At 35.3% G+C, this 21,046-nt stretch overlaps 1 protein-coding gene across 3 annotated transcripts in view; it reads left to right on the forward strand.

Annotated features, from left to right (window-relative positions):
- Nucleotides 1-21,046, forward strand: part of ACTR3 (actin related protein 3) — a 56,221-nt gene that overhangs the window by 9,773 nt on the left and 25,402 nt on the right. For 2 of the 3 annotated variants that reach the window (XM_082397912.1, XM_082397913.1), the window contains exons 2-4: nt 12,081-12,136; nt 14,196-14,320; nt 19,150-19,260. In XM_082397912.1, the coding sequence (XP_082254038.1) occupies nt 12,081-12,136; nt 14,196-14,320; nt 19,150-19,260 (292 nt within the window). Of the gene's footprint in view, nt 1-12,080; nt 12,137-14,195; nt 14,321-17,495; nt 17,584-19,149; nt 19,261-21,046 lie in introns of those variants that run through there. The other variant, XM_082397914.1, reaches the window with a different exon arrangement.

Consider the following 21,046-nt stretch of genomic DNA (forward strand, 5'->3'; position numbering starts at 1 on the left):
CACACATACACACACATATATATAAAACTTGGAAGGGAGGAAATAGCTTATGCATTTCATTTGTTTATAGTTGGAGAAATTGGTCTTCAGTGAATAGTAAGCATCATCTATGCAAATGAACACTTTTGCAGGACTTCGTTGTGGGGAACGTAAAGATGAATAGGAAATGCTGCTTGCCTTTAGGAAGCTCGCATGTACACAAATGATTATGACAGTATGGTAAATGCTCTGGTAGGTATAAAATGAAATTTTTTGGAATCATAGGTGAAGGAACATGTACATTTTCTAGGGAACGTGAAAAAAAATTTTCCTGATAGAGATAATAATTGAAGTAGGCCTTTAAGGATAAGTAAAATATTGATAGGCAGAAATAAGACTAGTGTACCAGGTGAGAGAACAGTGGGAGGAAATAGTGAGGTGGGAAGTGTAAAGGTAGAATTTGGGTGTGTTAGGTTTGATATAGTACAAGGAAGTAGTAATGTTTGAGATGGTACAGAGAAGTAGTGAAATGTTTGATATGATACAGGGAAATAGTGAAAGAGTCTGACATGTGGAAGGTGCTCAGTAAGTGCTTCTTGGGTTGAATTAAAGTAGAAAGATGTTGGAGCTGGATTATGGAAGGCTGGAAGGCCTTGAATTCTGTACTAACTTGGTTCATGTTGTAGGTAGTATGAGGCCACAATCTGTTTTAAACCAGGTTTATGAGAGTAGGAAGTAGATTTGATGACTTCGTTATGGTGATTTATGATGATAAAAAAATAACAGCCAACAGTCATATAGTATATACTATGTGCCATACACTGTTCATTTGATTGCATTACATATATTAATTCATTTGATACCTAATCCTATGAGATAGTTACTGTTATTCTCTTTTACAGATGAAACTGTGACACAGAGTGTAAATCACTTGCCAGAGATCACATAGGTAGCATGATAAACTATACTGTTAGTTCTTTCTGTGGTTTTATTGTGTATGTAATTGCTCATGCTTTAGGGAGACAGTACAAACCAGCATTGACTGGAGGCTGATAGATACTTAAGTTCAAATCTAGCTTTGCTATTTCTCTGAAGTGGTTTCTTCTCTGAGTTGCAGTTTCCCAGTATGTAAAAAGAGATAAAACATCCAGGGTAATGATAAATATTAGGGATAATGTAAAGTGCACAGCAAAATAATTGGCATACAGTAAATAATGGTGGCTCTAGTTATTATTAAGGGTGTTGAAAGTAATTAATTACTTATTTCACTGTTACAGTGTTCTCAGTTCTATGCTGAACACTTTGGTATGTACAGAAAGCTATGGCATGGTTTTATACTGGAAGCTTGCAGTTAAGTTACAGAGATGAAACTAATGTATGTGAAATAATTAAGGATGGAATTTTATTTTATTTATTTATTAAAATATCTTACAATTTTATTTGTCAGTAAAGCTGGGGAGAAAAGTCAATGGGTAATTATAATAACCTAATTGAGGCAGAACATCTAATGGTCAAAGCATTCAAGAACGAATGTTGAGTCATCTTCTCAGGCAAAGAACCATGAAGAGCTGAGTGTTGGGTGAGGACAAGGGTGTGGAAAGAAGGTGATTATAAATACCAGCAATGTGACCTGCTGCACAAACCAGGACTGAAATAGTTTGTTTGTTTTTTTTTTCTGGTTATGTAGGCATTGCCAACATTTTTTTAAAATGAATTTTTATTGGTGTATAGTTGCTTTACAATGTTGTGTTAGTTTCTACTGTACAGCAAAATGAATTGGCTATACATATATCCCCTCTTTTTTGGATTTCCATCCCATTTAGGTCACCACAGAGCATTGAGTAGAGTTCCCTGTGCTAAAAGAGTAGGTTCTCATTAGTAAGGATGGCATTTTAGTATTTAGTTGTTCAGGGAGATTAATAAGGGCTGTAGTATTTGGAGGTTGGTTTATGAATTTGATCAAATCCTTGGAAAAGTGTAAATAGGATATGATAGATGGAAGGGTAGGAAGACTTTGTCAGGGTAAGATGTGTAAGCTAAGTTGAAAGCTTTATGATGGCAGGATGCCTTTTGTTCAGTCTCCAAGTTATGGCCTCATGCATAGTATTTAATAATGCCCAGCAAATATTTTATTGATGAAGGGAAGTCAAGAAGGAGTTTCAAAATATTTGAGGGAGGGATCAGTTAGGAGATTGCCCTACCGGGAATTGAGGTATTCCTATTGGGAGCTTTGGGACAGCAAGTATTTTATTTATTTATTATCCTGCCTTATTTCAGAAGGAGCTTAAATGGGACACAATTGTTTGGAATGATTTGATGGGCAGTTGATTGTGTAGATCATTAAGCAGAAGACTGATAAAAGTTAAATTTATGCAGTATTAGTCTGAGTCTAGTATTTTATTTTGTTTTGAACAGCTCTATTGAAATATAATTCACATACCATAAAATTTACCCTTTTAAAGTGTATAATTGAGTGATTTATAGTATATCACCAGGTTGTGCAACCATCTCCACAGTCAATTTTAGAATATTTTTATCACCCCAAAAAGAAACTTCATACCCATTTGCAGAAACTCTCCATTGTCGTCACCCTCAACCCTTGGCAACCACTAATTTACTTTCTATCTTTGTGGACTTGCCTATTTGGCTATTTCATATAAATGGAGTTATACAACTTGTGGCCATTTGTGACTGGCTTCTGTCGTGGGGCGAGTATTGACTGCTGTAGTCTACATGTTTAGTGGTGGACGCTTGGACTGGTTAGTAGCAAAGAGGTTGGGAAAACATCGCCAAGAGTCTTTGAAAGAATAATTATGGGAGTGGATAGAGGGGAAAAAAAGGAGGACTATGGATAAAGGAAAATGATCTGGGGAAGGAAATGTTTACTGAATACTTAGTGAGTGCCATCCACTGTTATCTTAATTGTGATGACTGCCTTGCAAATTTGGTTTCATTCCTTATGAATAAAGTCTATGATCACAAGACAGTAAATGGTGGAACAGACATTTCACTCATGATTTTCTGATTCTGCGGTCCGTGTTCTTTCCTCCCTAAGACTGAAAGGGAATTATTAGATTTTAAGTTTTAGATCTGGAAGAACTGGGAGAATATTTCTGTTGACATTTAGGAATCCGGGTTCTTCCACTCAACAGTCTTGTCAGTCTTTTTGTGCTAAATAGTGACTTTCATGTAATGAGAAGAGCATTGGAGGGAACTGGAAATGGAAATGCTTTTTTTTTTTTTTTTTTTTTTAATTTTATTTATTTATTTATTTATGGCTGTGTTGGATCTTCATTTCTGTGCGAGGGCTTTCTCTAGTTGTGGCGAGCGGGGGGCACTCTTCATCGCGGTGCGCGGGCCTCTCACTATCGTGGCCTCTCTTGTTGCGGAGCACAGGCTCCAGACGCGCAGGCTCAGTAGTTGTGGCTCACGGGCTTAGTTGCTCCGCGGCATGTGGGATCTTCCCGGACCAGGGCTCGAACCTGTGTCCCCTGCATTGGCAGGCAGATTTTCAACCACTGCGCCACCAGGGAAGCCCTGGAAATGCTTTTTTAAAAATTGCTAGTTATCTTTATAGCTAACATTCCCTTTGAATTAGCTGTTACATTCTTGTGCTAAAAGTTCCTCACACTACAAGTACGAAGAAAACTATATAGCTAAGCTGAGAATTGAGGTATCATGAAAGTTGGCATTGGGATTCATTTGTAGACCTACATTTTCACTTAAAATTTGAAAATTTTATGCTTGTTATGTAAAAATCTCTATGTGTGCTTTACTTTGTTTTTATAATATGTTCAGGGTGGAAGCTGGTCATTCATACTGAGATAAAATTCTTTCAACTTTAAATTAGTGGTTCTCAATACCAAGAAATTTTGGAAAATGGGTTGTACTAAATTATTAAGGTTCTATCCACCCTAAAGTTCTAGGGTCTTATATTCATTTTGTTGTATGGTTTAAAATTGTTGAAACATTGAAAGTTAAAACTCTACTGCTGTTTCTCCCTTAGGTAGTCTGTAGAGTCACACACTATATTTAGCGTAATAGCTTTGGTACATGTTTGTTCTTTTCTGGAATGATTTTTGTCCTAGCTTTTTATTCCAGTTCATTTTTAAAATGTAATTTTTTTTTTTTAAAGATTCTGTTCTCATTTAGTGGTTCAATATCCATAATTTATTGGGATCTCCAAGTAGATTTTGCTGTGATAAGTTTTTTCAAAGCAAAAAGAAGTGAACCATCGTATTAAATAAAAAAGTACTCTGTCAAATCAACTACATGCTTTCAATAAATAACCATGAATTTGCAGAATTAAAAATAATATCCAACATGAGGGATGCTACTGCTTTTAACTGGTTTTACTACTTAAAAATATTCTTTCCATAAATAAATTTCTTCCTTTTAGAAAGGTATACTGAATAATATAACATATACCCCTATTTATCAGAATCATTACCTGGTAATGATTCATCTCTTTTTGTTTTTTAAAAATGAAAGAACATTATAAATGGCTCTCCTCAAATCCACTTTCCCCCTGCCCAGAGGCAGTTAAAACCACAATCAAGTAACCATTTCTTGTATAAAATTCTTTTTTTTTTTTTTTTTTTTTTTGCTGTTCATTTCTATCAATCCGAGCTTTCCCTCTCTCCTAACTTTATTACATTTCCACTACTGTTCTTCTAATCACTTTGATAACTTCAAAAGTGCTTTTGAATTCTCTCCTTTACTGTATTCCTTTCTCAAAGCAATTTCCAACTTTGCTGACCAAAGCCAGCATTGTAGATCTTTTCTTATTGCTACCACAGTCCAGGGAGATTTTCTGTATATTTAACCTGCTTGCCTGGGCCACAAAGAAAAAATTTGGTTTAGTTTTTCAAAGTATTATATTGCCCTTATGAATTTCATAAACTTAGGATAGCTTTGCCTTTTTCATTTTATGGTCTCTTTTTAAAGACCACTTAGAAAATGGCACTTTCTTATTTAAGTATAGGAAAGCATAAAGAAGTGACATAGATTCATGATTTCACTACCTGGATAACCCAATGACATGTTTTAAATTAAAGTAACATAAATGCCTCTCTATGCATGAATTATCTCTGGAATACATAAGTGATTGCCTCTTGGGTTAGCAGTGGGGTGGCTAGGAGATAGGCCTGGTAGGGAAACTTACTTTAGTACTTTTTATGTGGTAGGGAAACTTACTTTAGTACTGCTGCTTGTTTTATTTGTTAAAATTTTTATCATGGGCTAATGTTACCTATTCAAAAATTCTTTTAAAAAATAATTTAGTGCATGGTTAGACCATTTAAGATAAGTGTTAATTTGAAAAACAAAATTCTCCCATCCTGCTATCTGTAGATAATCAGAATTTACTATTTCTTGTGTAGACTTCCGGAAGACAAAGTGTGTGTATATGCTAGCATTATATAATAGAATTATTCTTGTGTAGTTTTATTTTTTCTCTACATATATATGTAAATTTTTGTTTACAAGTGACATAAAAATATTTGATATGAAAGTATCAAGGTATTTACAAAATGTATTTTCCCTGTTTAGGACTAGATTTGAAAGTATTCTCGAGATATTTCAAAGTAATAAAGTGTAGTGTAATTAATATTAAAAATAGACACACGTGTACATAGTCAGGAAAACACATACACACACACCATTTATTAAGGAACAGCAAGTTGGAAGGTATTAGGACTGTACTAATTTTGCCTGGGAATCATACTATGAAAATCAGATGTGTCCAAAAGGACTGATGAAAATGGAAGATTTGAAAAGGGCCTTTGAGGAAAAAAAGGATTAGGATAAAATAAAACAAAAGCAACAATGAAAAGAAGGATGGAGCATTTATATTTTGTAAGAGCTAGGATTTATGTTTTTTCTTCCTAAATATAATTATCAAGGTTTTGTAAAAGTGATTCTTTCTACTTCAGACATAACAGAGTATATTGCAGGGGTTGAGGATTATGAAAGTGAATTGTGGGTACTTAGATGAGTCTGGGAAGGGAAATAGGGATCAGACCATACATAGCATGTTGAGGAGTAGTCTTCCAACCAGTGAAATTCATTGAGGTGTTCTAAAAAGTAGAGCCTTGATTTTTGTACTATTAAACCATGCTTGACGTTAAACTGTTAATAGGCACATGTACATTTAAGATTGTTATGTCTTCTTGATGAATTTATCCTTTTATTATTATAAAATTTCTCTTTATCTCTGGTGTTAACTCTTTTTCTTAAAGAAGTTTCATCTGATATCAATACAGCCACTTCAGACTTACGTTTACTATTTGCCTTCCATCCATCTTTCTTCATTCTCCATCTCTAAAGTGCATATCATGCAGACAATATATAGTTGGGGCTTTCTTCCTTTCTTTTTCTTCCTTTCTCTTTCTTCTTCTCTCTCTCTCTCTCTTCCTTCCTTCCTCCCTTTTAATTGGAGACTGTAGTGTATTACATTTAATGTAAAAATTGGTATAGTTGAATTTTGGTGTACCATTTTATTTATTTTTTTACTTAGAGTTAATAATTTAAAACTTTAATGCAGAGTAGAAACCATGCATCTCTGTAGATCTGTTAACTCTCTTGCCACTCCCTCTACCCTACTGTCCTTGTATGCTATAGTTATCATAGGTATTACATCTGCACATATTATAACCCCACAAGATAATTTGATTTTTGCTTTAAATAGTCAAAAGTATGTTAAAAAATTAAGCAGAAAAAAGTCTCATTTACCTAGCTGAATATTTCTGATGTTCTTCATTAATACCAGTTTCCCTCTGGTATCGTTTCCCCTCAGCCTGAAGAACTTTATTTAGCTCAGGTTTGATGGTAGTGAGTTTTCTTTTCTTTTTTCCTTTTTTTAAATAGATCTTTATTGGAGTATAATTGTTTCACAATACCGTGTTAGTTTCTGTTGCACAACAAAGCGAATCAGCCATATGCATACACATGTCTCCGTATCTCCTCCCTCTTATGTCTCCCTCCCATCCTTCCTATCTCACCCCTCTAGGTCATCGCAAAGCACCAAGCTTATCTCTCGGCTGTGCTGTACGGCTGCTTCCCACCAGCCAACTGTTTTACATTTGGTAGTGTATATATGTCGATGCTACTCTCACTTCGCCCTCCCACCCCATGTCATCGAGTCCATTCTCTATGTCTGCCTCTTTATTCCTGCTCTGCAACTAGGTTCATCAGTAGCATTTATTTATTTATTTATTTTTAGATTCCATGTATATAATACTTTGTATTTCTGCAGTGTCAGTTGTGATTTCTCCTTTTTCATTTCTAATTTTATTGATTTGCGTCCTCTCCCTTTTTTTCTTGATGAGTCTGGTTGAGGGTTTATCAATTTTGTTTATATTCTCAAAGAACCAGCTTTTAGTTTTATTGATCTTTGCTTTCTTCGTTTCTATTTCATTTATTTCTGCTCTGATCTTTATGATTTCTTTCCTTCTACTGACTTTGGGTTTTCTTTGTTCTTCTTTCTCTAGTTGTTTTAAGTGTATGGTTAGATTGTTTATTTGAGATTTTTCTTGTTTCTTGAGGTGAGATTGAATTGCCATAAACTTCCCTCTTAGAACTGTTTTTGCTGCGTCCCATAGGTTTTGGGTCATCGTGTTTTCATTGTTATTTGTTTTTATGTAGTTTTTTATTTCTTCTTTGATTTTTTCAGTGCTCTCTTGGTTGTTTAGTAGTGCACTGTTTAGCCTCCATGTATTTGTGTTTTTTACCGTTTTTTTCCTGTAATTGATTTCCAGTCTCATAGCATTGTGGCCAGAAAAAATACTTGATAGGATTTCAGTTTTCTTAAATTTTCCGAGGCTTGATTTGTGACCCAAGATGTGATCTATCCTGGAGAATGAGTTTTCTTTTATTTGAAAAATGTCTTTATTGCACTTTCATTTTTGAAGCATATTTTTGCTCTTCAAAGATTTCTGGGCTGACTATATTTGCACCACCTTCAGACTTAAAAAAATGTTATTCCACTGTCTTTTGGCCTCCATAGTTTCTCATAAGAAGGTGCTAGTAATTTGAATTTTTGTTTCCTGTTAATGAGCCATTTTTCTCCGGCTGCTTTCAAGATTTTTCTTTATCTTTGATTTTCAGTAGTTTGATTATGATGTGCCTAGGTATGGTTTTCTTTGGATTTATTCTGCATCTCTCTCTCTCTCTCCCCTCCTTCTGGAACCTATGTCACCTTTCAGATATTGTTCCCCAAGTCTCTGAGGATCTATTCTTTTCACTTTGTGTCTCTCTTTTTAATATTTTTCCCCTCTCTTGTCAGACTGAATGATTATTACTGATCTGCCTTCAAGTTCACTGATTATTTCCTCTGTTCTGCTGTTTAGCTCATCCAGGGAATTTTTTATACCTGACATTGCATTTTTCAGTTCTGTAATTTCCATTTGTTCTTTTTGATAGTTTTAGAGTTTCTGTGATATTTACTATTAGTCATTACTATTTCATTGTGATAGTCACAGCTGCTTTCAAGTCTTTATCTGATAATTCCAACATTGTGTCATTTCGTCTTCTGTTGAGTGTCTTTGCCTTAGAGAATGGGTTACATTTTCCTGATTCTTCATAGATGGAATAATTTTGGTTTGTATGAATATATCAAGCCTTGCATATCTGTTTTCTTGATGAATATACGCTGTGCTTCCAGTTTTGGGCCATTATGAATAATGCTTTTGTGAACAAATGTTTACTCTTCTTTGTGGGGACATATTTTCTTCGGTATATACCTAGAAGTAGAGTTGCTGGGTCATATGGTAAGTGAATGTTTAAGTGTTTTCCAAAGTGGCTGTTTTATTTACAAATGATTTTGATTTTTTTCTATCATTCCAACTAGGAATGTATGAAATTTACCTCAGTGTACTTTTTTTTTTTAATTATTAGCACCTTTAATTATTATTTATTTATTTTGGCTGTGTTGGGTCTTCGTTTCTGTGCGAGGGTTTCCTCTAGTTGCAGCAAGCGGGGGCCACTCTTCATCGCGGTGCGCCAGCCCCTATCGTGGCTTCTCTTGTTGTGGAGCACAGGCTCCAGACGCGCAGGCTCAGTAGTTGTGGCTCACGGGACCAGTTGCTCCGCGGCATGTGGGATCTTCCCAGACCAGGGCTCGAACCCATGTCCCCTGCATTAGCAGGCAGATTCTCAACCACTGCGCCACCAGGGAAGCCCCCTCAGTGTACTTTTAATTTGCCCTTTTTTTTCTTTTTTTATCCCACAGAGGTGAGCATCTTTTCATTTATAGCCATTTATATTTCTCTTTCTTTGAATGGTTATTGTCTTTTACCTTTCACTCTTCCTTTCTTCCCTCCTTATTTCCCTCCTTTGTTGACATCACCTTCTAGATATCCTTTATATATTAAGGTGATTAACTCTTTGTCTCTGAGTGCAGATAATTATTCTCTTTTGGTCATTTTTCTTTTGGCTACTTTTAGTATGTTTTTGTGAAGAAGTTTTAAATTTTCACATAATTTGAGTATCAGTCTTTTCTTAATGTCTGGATTTTGAATTATAGTTACTAAGACTCCCCTATTACAGGGTTATAAAGAAGTTATCCTGCATTACCTTTTAAAGTTTATGATTTATTTCCCTACCCTGTTTTAATATTTCATCCATTTAGATATATTTTGTTTTAACATGTACGATATGTACAGAATTTAATTATTTTCCCCAGTAGCTGTCAAGTTTGCATAGCTTTTTAAGAAAATTGTTGTAAAATATACACAACATAAAACTGACAGTTTTAACCATTTTTAAGTGTACAGTTTAGTGGCATTAAGTACATTCACAACTATCACCTTCAGAACTTTTTCATCTTCCCAAACTGAAACTCTGTACCCATAAAACAGTAACAACCATACCCCACCTCCATCCCTGGCAGCTACCATCCTGCTTCTGTCTCTGTGAATTTGACTATTTCAGGTACCTCATGTAAGTGGAATCATATAGTATTTGACCTTTTGTGATTGGCTTATTTCACTTAGGATGATGTCCTCAAGGTTCATTCATGTTGTATGTAGCATGTGTCAGAATTTCCTTCCTTTTGAAGGCTAACTAATATTCCATTGTATGTATATACCACATTTGTTTATCCATTCATCTGTCAGTGGACCCTTGCATTGCTTCCACCTTTTGTCTATTATGCATAATGTTGCTGTGAACATTGGTGTACAAAAATCTGTTGAAGCCCCTGCTTTCATTTTTTTTTTTTTTTTTTTTTTTTTGGGTATATACCCAGAAACGGCTTTGCTGGCTTGTGTGGTAATTCTGTGATTAATTTTTTGAGGAATTGCCATATTGTTTTTTGTAGCAGCTGCACCATTTTACATTCCTATCAGCAGTGTACAAGGGTTCTGGTTTCTCCATATCCTCACTGATATTTTTGTTTGTTTGTTTTTGTTTTTGATGTTTTGGTAATAGCCATCCTAATGGATGTGAAGTGGTATCTCATTTTGGTTTTGATTTGAATTTTCTTAATTATTAATAATATTGAGCATCTTTTCATGTGCTTGTTGACCTTTTGTATATCTCCTTTGGAGAAATGTCTGTTCAAGTCCTTTGCCTGTTTTAAAAACTGGGTTGTTTATTTTGTTGAGTTGTAGGAGTTCTTTATATATTCTGGATATTAACTCCTTATCAGATATATGATTTGTAACTGTTTTCTTCCATTTTGTGGGTTGCCTTTCACACTATTGATAGTGTCCTTTGGTACACAAAATTTATTAATTTTGATGATGTTCAACTTATTTTTTATGGTGTTGTTGCCTCCTTGTCGTGTCATGTCCAAGAAATCTTTGCCAAATTTAATATCATAAAGCTTTGTCCCCTATATTTTCCTCAAAGAGTTTTATAGTTTTAGATCTTATATGTAGGTCTTTGATCCATTTTGAGTTAAATTTTGTACGTGGTATAAGATAAAAGTCCATGTTCATTAATTAACGGATATCCAGTTTTTCCAGCACCCTTTCTCAAAAAGACTATCCTTTCCCTGTTTGAATGGTTATGGCACCCTTGTCAAAAATTATTTGACTGTATATGGGAGGATTTATTTCTGGGCTCTGTTCTGTTCCGTTAGTCTGTGTGTTTCTATGTCAGTGCCACACAGCTTTCGTTACTGTAACTTTGTACTAAGTTTTGAAATCAGGAAGTGTGAGTCCTCCAACTTTGTTCTTTTCCAAGATTGTTTTGGCTATTCATAGTCCCTTGAGATTCCATATGAATTTTAGGATAGATTTTCTCTTTCTCCCAAAAAACATTGTTGGGATTTTGATAGCAATTGCATGGATCTGTAGATCAATCTGAGTAAGTAACTTCCAAATGTGAACGTTTGTCCCATGTCTGACTCCTATACTAAATAATCCAGTTATCCAAATGGCAGATTTAAGAAAAATCCAAGCTGTTTAATCCCATGTTTAAAGCTTAAGGAGAGGAAAAGTTATCAAAGTGTCTACTAGCTGTCTGAAGGAAGAGTTTTTCTGAAGGTGCTACTGAACAATGAGGCCAAAAAAACTGAAACATCGGAGTTTGGAGCAGAGAAAGGTTTATTGCAGGGCCGTGCAAGGAGATGAGCAGCTTGTGTTTTACATGGTTTACCCCTACCCTTTACTTTTATACAGATATCACATAGTTGACCATTGTTCTGTACCTTGCTTTTGTTCAGTTAACAATACGTTTTGGAGATTGTTCCATATCTGTACATAAGGAGGTTCTTCAATCTATTTTTTAATAACTGCATAATATTCTATAGTATAAATGAAGCATATTTAACTAGTTTGATGGCTATTTATTTCCAGTCTTTTACTATTATAAGCAAGATTGTCGCAAAAGGCCCTGTTATATGTTATTTTGTACATGTATGAATATCCCTGTAGGATCAATTTCTAGAAGTGCAGTTCCTGGTTAAAAGCTATGGGTATTTATAATTTTGATATAATTTTGAAAGCAGAGATGTTTAAATGAACTGAAACGATGGAATTTTGTATACTATTTACCCAGAGTGGAATCTTACTTTATAACAAATGGAAATCTAAGAATTAAATTCATAATTGCTGAGATATTTGTGAAATCCTTATGAAATTCTTTTTGTTTTTCAGGTATACAAAACTAGGATATGCTGGAAATACAGAACCACAGTTTATCATCCCTTCCTGTAAGTATTTCTTTTAAGTCACAAATAAGCTGATTTAATATCTTTTCTTAATAAAGTAAAATAAATAATCATTTTTGACACTCTGTAAGATTTAGTCCTTTAAAAACATGGTTTGCCAAGTTCTAAGCATGGCCTCATTTCTGTACCTCTGACCATTCATTTCAGATCTCTGTTTAGCTCTTCACTGACCAGATCTGCCAAGTATCTTTTTAAAGACAAAAATGAATGAGCTGATAATTAAACAGTTTTCTGCTTTGAGGGTATTGCTGTTAATAATGTGTGTGTGTTACTATTAAGTAATGCATTCCCCATCACACGCCTACAAAGGCTATCCTTTGGTTTGTGCATGTGATTGTTTGCAGGGCTCGTGCTTGTTGACATCCCTGACGAGAGCTCATGTTTCAAAATAAGGATGGCATCTCATCTTTAGAGATGCGGACTTCAGCTGTTTTCTAACATCTTTTTCTTTTTTTTTAATTTTATTTAATTTATTTATTTTTGACTGTGTTGGGTCTTCGTCTCTGTGCGAGGGCTTTCTCCAGTTGCGGCAAGCGGGGGCCACTCCTCATCGCAGTGCGAGGGCCTCTCACTGTCGCGGCCTCTCTTGTTGTGGAGCGCAGGCTCAGTAGTTGTGGCTCACGGGCCCAGTTGCTCCGCGGCATGGGGGGTCCTCCCAGACCAGGGCTCGAACCCGTGTCCCCCGCACTGGCAGGCAGATTCCCAACCACTGCGCCACCAGGGAAGCCAATTTTGAACTTTTGAACCTTGGATTCTCATCACCATTGTATCCTTTCTCTATTTCACCTTTCTGCCAAAATTTGCAGTTTTAGTTTTCATTGTCTTATGAGAAGCTGTGGCATGTTAAAAATCCATTTGCGTATGAAAGAAGGTTTTTGATTTTGGGGGTTTTTTTTTCACCCAGCCAGTTTTAATGCTGCAGGTGTAGTTTTATAATGAGCAGATATAATCACTGCCACTGATAAGCACGGATATTTTATCTGGAAAACCTGTGGATATGGTTCAAAGTTATTTTCATAATCTTTGTTTTTTAGGAAGTTTATAGTGAGCCATCTGATGTCTGTGTACATTGTAAATAAATTGCTAGAGAAGCTTTCTAACATTTAGAAGTAGATTGGATTTAGAATTTCCTTCAGTATTTTCTACCCACCTTATTAAGGATATAAATTGTTATTAAATGAAAGTGTAACAGTTGGGTGCCATATCAGCTTAAGTGCATGCAGATTTTTTTTTTTTTTTTTAAATTTTTGGCCGTGCCGTGCATCATGCAGGATCTTAGTTCCCTGATCAGGGATGGAACCCAGACCCCCTTCAGTGGAAGCATAGACTCTTAACCAATGGACCGCCAGTGAAGTCCCCAGGCAGATATTTTGAATGAAGAACTGTTTAACTTGAAGGATTCAGAAATTTATAACTTAATTAAGAAATATACAATTTTTAGGTCTAGAACTGTATGCTGGATTTCTGAAATTATATAAGGAGATTGTTGTGGGTTTTACCTAAATGATTTGCAATTTCCTTTTTGTATATGTGATTTAAGTTTAACAGGTCTTTATGCCAGTGTTATACCTAAATTACTAGTTCATAATAATGCAAATAGGATAGAAATATGAAGAAAACTTTAAAAAAAATTTCCCCGTGCAATTTTCCTACTTTTATAACTGTTTTTCAGTTTTTTCTTTCTGGTTGTCCATCAAGCATAGGTTGACTTGGTGAAATTATAATTTTACTCAGATCAAAATAGATCTCACATAGTTTTTAAAAACATAACTGAAACATTCCCACAGCAGTACTTTGGTTTTTTTTGGGCTTTTTACACTTGAGGCCTTGTCTCTGGGTGGAAGTTGAGATTTCATTGTGTTAAATGAATTTTGTCTTTTTTTTTTTTTAAATGACCTTTTTGCTTTAATTTGACACTTTAAATATACTAGATCATGTTCTATTTAGTAACACTTTATTACGGAAGAAATACAAGTGAAAAATTCGTCTCACTTGAAAAAAATACAATTTTTGACATGTATAAATAACTTCTATTTTAAAGGTATTGCTATTAAGGAGTCAGCAAAAGTGGGTGATCAAGCTCAAAGGAGGGTGATGAAAGGTGTTGATGACCTAGACTTCTTCATTGGTGATGAAGCAATAGAAAAACCTACATATGCAACAAAGGTATATTTTTATGATTTGTATAAATACAAATAACATTTTCTTTCAAAAAATTAGTTTGTTCTATAATTGTGCCGCTTGGAATTTCAGTCAATTACAAGCCTAATACCCTCAACCTCTTCACAATAGAAATTCCTTCTTCTCTGTGGCTCCTCCCAGCCTTGCTTTGACTGTACTGGTTTTTTTCCCCAAGAGGAAGATTTTAGCCCCTTCAGGTGAGCAGTATTTACTGTTTCCACCTCAGAATCATCAATGTGATTGGCTTTCTCTTGCCTCCACATCGCCACATCTAGAGATATTTCCCTCCCGTCTTTATTCAGACCCACACTTTCTGCCCTTTTGAAGCCTATGTCATCTGGAAGTGCCACTCTCTTTTCTCCTTTTTATCTTTTTCCCTTTCTTATTTGTTCCCTACCATTCTTCCTCCTTCTCCCTTATTATTGAGGTATAATTTATATACAGTAAAATAGGTAAGGCTTAGTTACACAGTTTAAAAATTTTTGTGACTGTAATCCTAAAAGTTCAGGACATAGAACAAGTCTAGTAACCCAGATGCTTTCCTTGTGTCTGCTCCCACAGTCACTACCCCACCTGCACCAAAAGGGAAACACTATTCAAATTGACTTTACCTAGTTTGCACATTTCTTCCTTGGTCCCTCTTTTCTTCCGTTTTAGTAATTTATTCATTAACAAACAACTACCATGTATAAACAACTTTACTAAGTGCTGAGATTAAATAAGAAAAATGGCTTTCCTGACTTCAAGTCTATTATAATTGGTGGAAAGGAAGCCATTGAAGAAATAATTATAAGTGGCTTGTAGTTATACAGATATTTGGCTCTTGGAGCTTAGAAACAAAACAGAACTGGAGATAAATATTTAGAAGGTATTAGTTACCTTTGGAAGGGATAAGATTCCCAGGGGTAGGCCTAGGACAGAGCCTGATCAATGCATCATTTAGGTTTGGATGGAGGAGGAAAGCCTACAAAGGAGACTGAGAAGGCATAGTTAGAGAGACTGGGTAAACAGGAAGGGGCGATAAAGAGTGTGGAATGCTGCGATCAAGTTAAGCTAGAGCCTATAGGTTATTTGCTGTCTTTAGCTACAAGGATGTCATTTATAACCTTAATAAGAATAGTTTTAGAAGAGCAATGAGGCTGGATTAAAGTAGATTGGATTATGAATGACAAGGAAAAAATGACAGTAATATTCAGTGAGGTTTAGCTTTGGGAAGGAGAGATGAAGAGACAAGTTGTGGGCTTAAAATGGAAGAGATGCTTAAATGCTACTGTGAAAGAGTCATTAGAAAAAGAGATTAAAGTAACAGGAAAGATGGAGTATAATACAGGGCTCTTGACAAAGCTAAAGGGATGGAATCCAGATGATCTACTTGATATATGGAGGATCTCTTACATTATAAAAAATGAAAAAGAAAAAAGAGGTAAGTATGGAATCGGTTTTATAGATATGGGGAAGAAAAGTTGGATTCCTGACTGTTGGCTTCTGCTTTCCTTGTGAAATACATGGTGATGTTATCTCTGCTGCCCAGGAAATAGGGGGGAGAAAGTGAAATCTGAGTGATAGGGAGAATATTTAAAATCATCACTGTGGATAACAGAGTAGGGAAACAAAGCCTTGCCAGGTAAATTTAGGTCCATTTGGCAATAGCAATTATGAATTCTTAGTTTTATCAACCAGCTCTGTGTGATTTGTGTGATCAGCATTCTGGGTATAGGCAAGTTTAGGGTAGGACTGTGCTGAGTTGGGTTTTGGTAGATGGAATGACAAAAGGAAGTATGAATAGTCAAAGTGATGGGGCCTAAAATCTAAACTGTGTGTGTGTTTGTGTGTGTTGTGAGGGGGATGATTTTTGGTGAGGGAAGAATTACAACAGCCAGTGGACTGCAAGTCTAATTGTGATCCAGAGAGATACAGTGAGGTGCTGGAGTATGCTAGAAGGATAAGAAGTTGTGATCAGAGAGGGGTGTACTTGCATTTCAGGGACTTAGAGATGATAGTGATGATCTAAACTGTGGCCAAAATGGAAAAGACACCTTTGAATGTCATGAAGTCAGTGAGCTGAGAGGCCAGAGTTCCTCTGCATTGATTCTGTTCTTTTAAACACATTTTCATGTCTTCCAAATGCAACAAACACACCCAAATGACAAAAATTCTTTCAATCCTACCTTCTTTCCTTAGCATTTTAGCTATTGTTTTATTTTCCTCTTTTAAAACCGAACTTCTTATTTAGTCTCATTATTTGGTAAGCTCTTTGTTAAATCCAATTATATGTAACAATTTTCATCCTTCTTGATTTGTCTTTCTTTCACAAGACTACTCTGCTGGTTCTCTTCCTAACGTGGACTATTCTTTTTATTTGTTACTTGTTTATTTTTTTCCCCTACTGTCACTGCTTCTTTCTCCTTTGCCTACTACTCAAAGGTCAGTATTTCCTAGGTACTGTCCTTGATTCTCTTTTATTTCTTTATTAGAGACTTTCTCTAGGTGATCTCATCCACACCTTCGTCAACAACCACAGCCTACATCTCTACTTCCAATTCCTTGACCCCATTTCCAAGTACCTACTGTCACCTACCTACTACCTGGCTCTTGAGGTTAATATACTCAAAACAAAATTTATTACATATACTCTACCCTTGCTTATTCCAAGATAAGACAAAACACAACTTTCGTGTCTTGATTAATAGATCCTTTCCATCCTGACTTCAGAGCTAGAAACCTAGTGATGATATCTTTGAGTTTTTCCTCGTAGTGACAGAAATCTTGAATCTGGCCTAGCGTTATTTACACCAAAACTGGGGCTCTTAGTCTTTCTTGCTTGGTTCTTTTAAGATTCATTTCAGCTTTCCCAATGCTGCTATAATAATCTTATTAAAAATTGAAGCTATTCTTGTTCATACCCTGCTTGAAAATTTCTACTGATATTCTGTTTCTTATAGAATAAAACCCAAATACAAGGCAAGTAATCGTTTTTGAGAACCTGGTCCCCTTCGTGTAGAACTGATCTATCTGTCTACACCCCTTTCCCTAAAGGCACACGTGTTTTTCATTGATCACTGTTGTGTTTGTATATTATTGCGGTGTTTGTATATATTTTTTTCTATTCTCTATTTACCCCACCCCCTGAAAACAAAATTAACAAGGTTGCTCCTTTAAGACCCAGCTTAGATACGACCTCCTCAGTCATAGAGGAATAGGAGCCTTCCCATTTTCCCTCTGAAGCCAAGTTGATCATCTTGTCCTAGGTACTTTATTTCCTTAAAAACTTACAATGTTATGTTTGTATCTATTTCTTTCACTGGACAGCTTCTTATGGCAGGATGTTCATGTCCTTAGCATTTGTGCCAATGGTTATAGTAGGTGCACAATAATAAATGAGGAATAAATGAATAAATAACACTTAGAACATTAAAATATGTCAGTTCCAGTAATGTTATAAAATGAATGATGTAGTACATTTTTTACTTCCCTAAAGCAAAGTGGGGAGTAAAAGTTATTTTTTAAGTATAATGACTTAGAAAGTATCTAGAAGGCTATGGTGAAATGTGGATATTAGGAATTAATAGATAAGAGGTTTAATGATTGAGTAGATGGCTGTAGGATATTTATTTCACTAATGCATTCAGCCTTAAGTACTGGGTGTGTATTTGTACTATGTGCATGGAACTATATTTTTTTGTTTATTTTTCTTTTGTATATTTTTTGAAGTTTTATGCCTACGTTTTTACTTTGCTTAAGGAAGTCTTCATATATTCAGAATACTAATCTTTAGTTACATACATGTGTTGTGAAACTATTTTATTGCAGAGATTCACAAACTTTCTCAGTGGCCTTAGTGTCTCAGTAAAATTTTTTACAGTGTCACTTAGAAAGAAATTCCTAACAGTTGTTTGTTAAGTAGCAACTTAGTAGCCACTTGAAAAAAATAAGACACATATTTGAAAGGAAAATATTTTTATTGTTAAATAATCACAGTTACTAGTAGGATGCATGTGCCTGTCGGGCACTTCACAGTTTCTTACACCTGGAATCAGATTGCACATCACCATCCTCATTTCTTATTGTACATGGGTTTTTTGGGGGAGGTATTTAGTTTTCATCATAGCAACTGCTGGCAACCCAGCTTTTCTAAGAAGTGCTATTACTTGAAGGGAATCTAGTATGATCTGATGTTGAAACTGAACTACTTTAAAGTAGTAGGTATGCAGTGCCAAACTGATTCTGAGTATCACCAAGTTTCCCTGGAAAATGTAAAATATTTGCGGTGTCTTTGAGAATTTGCTGTAGTACCCTGGGGCTCAGTTTTGGAACCATGGTTCTAGAACAAATACATATGACTTGTCTTATAAAATTTTGCTTGCTTGATTTATGGTTATTCTTGCTCTATACTTACCAACTGTGTTTTATATATTAGGCACACAACAAATACTTGTGAAAGAGCTAATAAAGATTAAGCAAATTGTCATAACCTGTAATTTTCACAGACTAAATTTTAATAGGTTACGTTTCCATTATTACAAAATTTTCAGCAATCTGTAAAGACCGGTGCAATGACCTGCCATCTAGATTGTACAGTTTTTAACATTTTGACATATTTGCATTGTGTTTTTTAATTGATCTGAAAATATGTTGTAGAAATAATTTCTTTTATCTCTAAATAGTTAAGTATGCATCTTCTAATGATCTCTGTGTCATTAGCACACCTAAGAAATGCTATCCTCATCTAATACTCACTAGTGATCTGTTTTATATTTGATTTTTTTCTGATATTAGTAAAGATTTAATTCCTGTTTTATTTTTTGTTTTAATAGTGGCCAATCCGCCATGGTATAGTTGAAGATTGGGACTTGATGGAAAGGTTTATGGAGCAAGTGATCTTTAAATATTTAAGGGCGGAACCTGAAGACCATTATTTTCTTTTGGTAAGTACAAATTTTAATTTCTGTGAGGAAATTTTTGAAGAAATTTAATGAGAATGTTTTCATCACATCTGTACTCATAGGACATACGTTCTTGTTTATTAAATTGTCATGTATCTAAAGACTTTGTTATAAAGCTGTATCATCTTTAGTATCTTCAACAGTAAGTTTCAGGGGAAAAAGTTGGAAACATGGCACTTTATTTTTAAAAAAATGACTGGTCTGATTATTATTTCATTTGTAATTCTTGGTAACAAACTACAATATAATTTAATTTTTAAACTTTTTTCTTTCTTTTTTTACCAAAGCAATGCATGTTCATAATGTTAAAAAATCAAGTGCTATAATATCAGATTTAAATTAAAATTTTCCTTCCTCACCTCCCCCTACCCTTGAACCCTTGATTCCCCCTGGGCAGACACTTTAAACTTTTAAAGAGTTTTTCTTGATAGTTATATCATGTATTTCTTGTATTTTTGTTTGTTTATTTATTTATTTTAGTTTTTTTTGCTGCGTTGGGTCTTTGTTGCGGTGTGCGGGCTTCTCATTGTCGTGGCGTCTCTTGTTGCGGAGCACGGGCTCTAGGTGCGCGGGCTTCAGTAGTCGTGGCACATGGGCTCAGTAGTTGTGGCTTGCGGTCTCTAGAGCGCAGGCTCAGTAGTTGTGGTGCACGGGCTCAGTTGCTCCGCGGCATGTGGGATCTTCCCGGACCAGGGCTCGAACCCGTGTCCCCTGCATTGTCAGGTGGATTCTTAACCACTGTGCCACCAGGGAAGCCCGTGTTTTTGGTTTTTTTAAATATTAGACAGTCTATTAACTTCCTGCTAGGTAAGATGAGTATTTCGTTCTTTTCCTTTTATCCCCTCCTTTACCCAAAATCCTTACCTTCTCCCTCTTTCTGTGACATTAATTTTGGGTTAAATTAATATTTTAATATTTTTAATATTTTATATTTTATTGTGATTGTGAATATTGTTTATGGTTGGACCATAAACATAAAGTTGAAAAGAACCTTGCAGTGAATGCCCAATATACCCACAACCTAGACTCAGCAATTAATTTTACTATAATTGTTTTAGGACATCTATCTATTGGGTTATCCTTCTATCACTCCATCTTATTTTTTTAATCACTTCAAAATGAGTTGCAGATGGAGTCATTTCACCACTAAATACTTTAGCATACATTATCATCAACTAGAGTTTGTTATTGTTTACATTTTTTCTTTTATATAAAACTTACATTCTGTAAAATCACACATCTTAACCCTACCATTTTATGGGTTTGACTGGGCATTGGCAGACTTTCTCTAAAGCTAGTTAGCAAATATTTTTGGCTTTGTGGACCATGTGGTCTCTTTCGCAGCTGCTTAATTAGCTCTGCTGTTGTTGTGGGAAGCAGCCATAGGCAATACTTAAATGAGTGGCTGTGGCTGTGTTCCAATAAAATTCTATTTACAGAAAGAAGTGGTGGACTAGATTTGGCCTGCAGGATGCATGATGTAGTTTGCCCATCCCCTGGGTTTGACAGATGCATACATCTGTGTAACCTAAACCCTTATCAAGATAACAGAGCATTACTGTTAACCTGGAAAGTTATCTCATGCCCTTTTCTAGTTAATCCCTGCCCCCAGGCCCTGGAGGCAACCCTTGTTCAGATTTTTTCCAGTACATACATGTTTTGCTTATATTTGAGTTTCATGTAAATGGAATTGTACAAGATGTGCTCTTTGGTAAGACTTCACTCATCATAATCTTAAGATTTATCCATGTTGTTGCATATACACGTA

This window comes from Balaenoptera borealis (genome assembly GCF_965194805.1).
Source record: "Balaenoptera borealis genome assembly, chromosome: 6".
Taxonomy (NCBI): domain Eukaryota; kingdom Metazoa; phylum Chordata; class Mammalia; order Artiodactyla; family Balaenopteridae; genus Balaenoptera; species Balaenoptera borealis.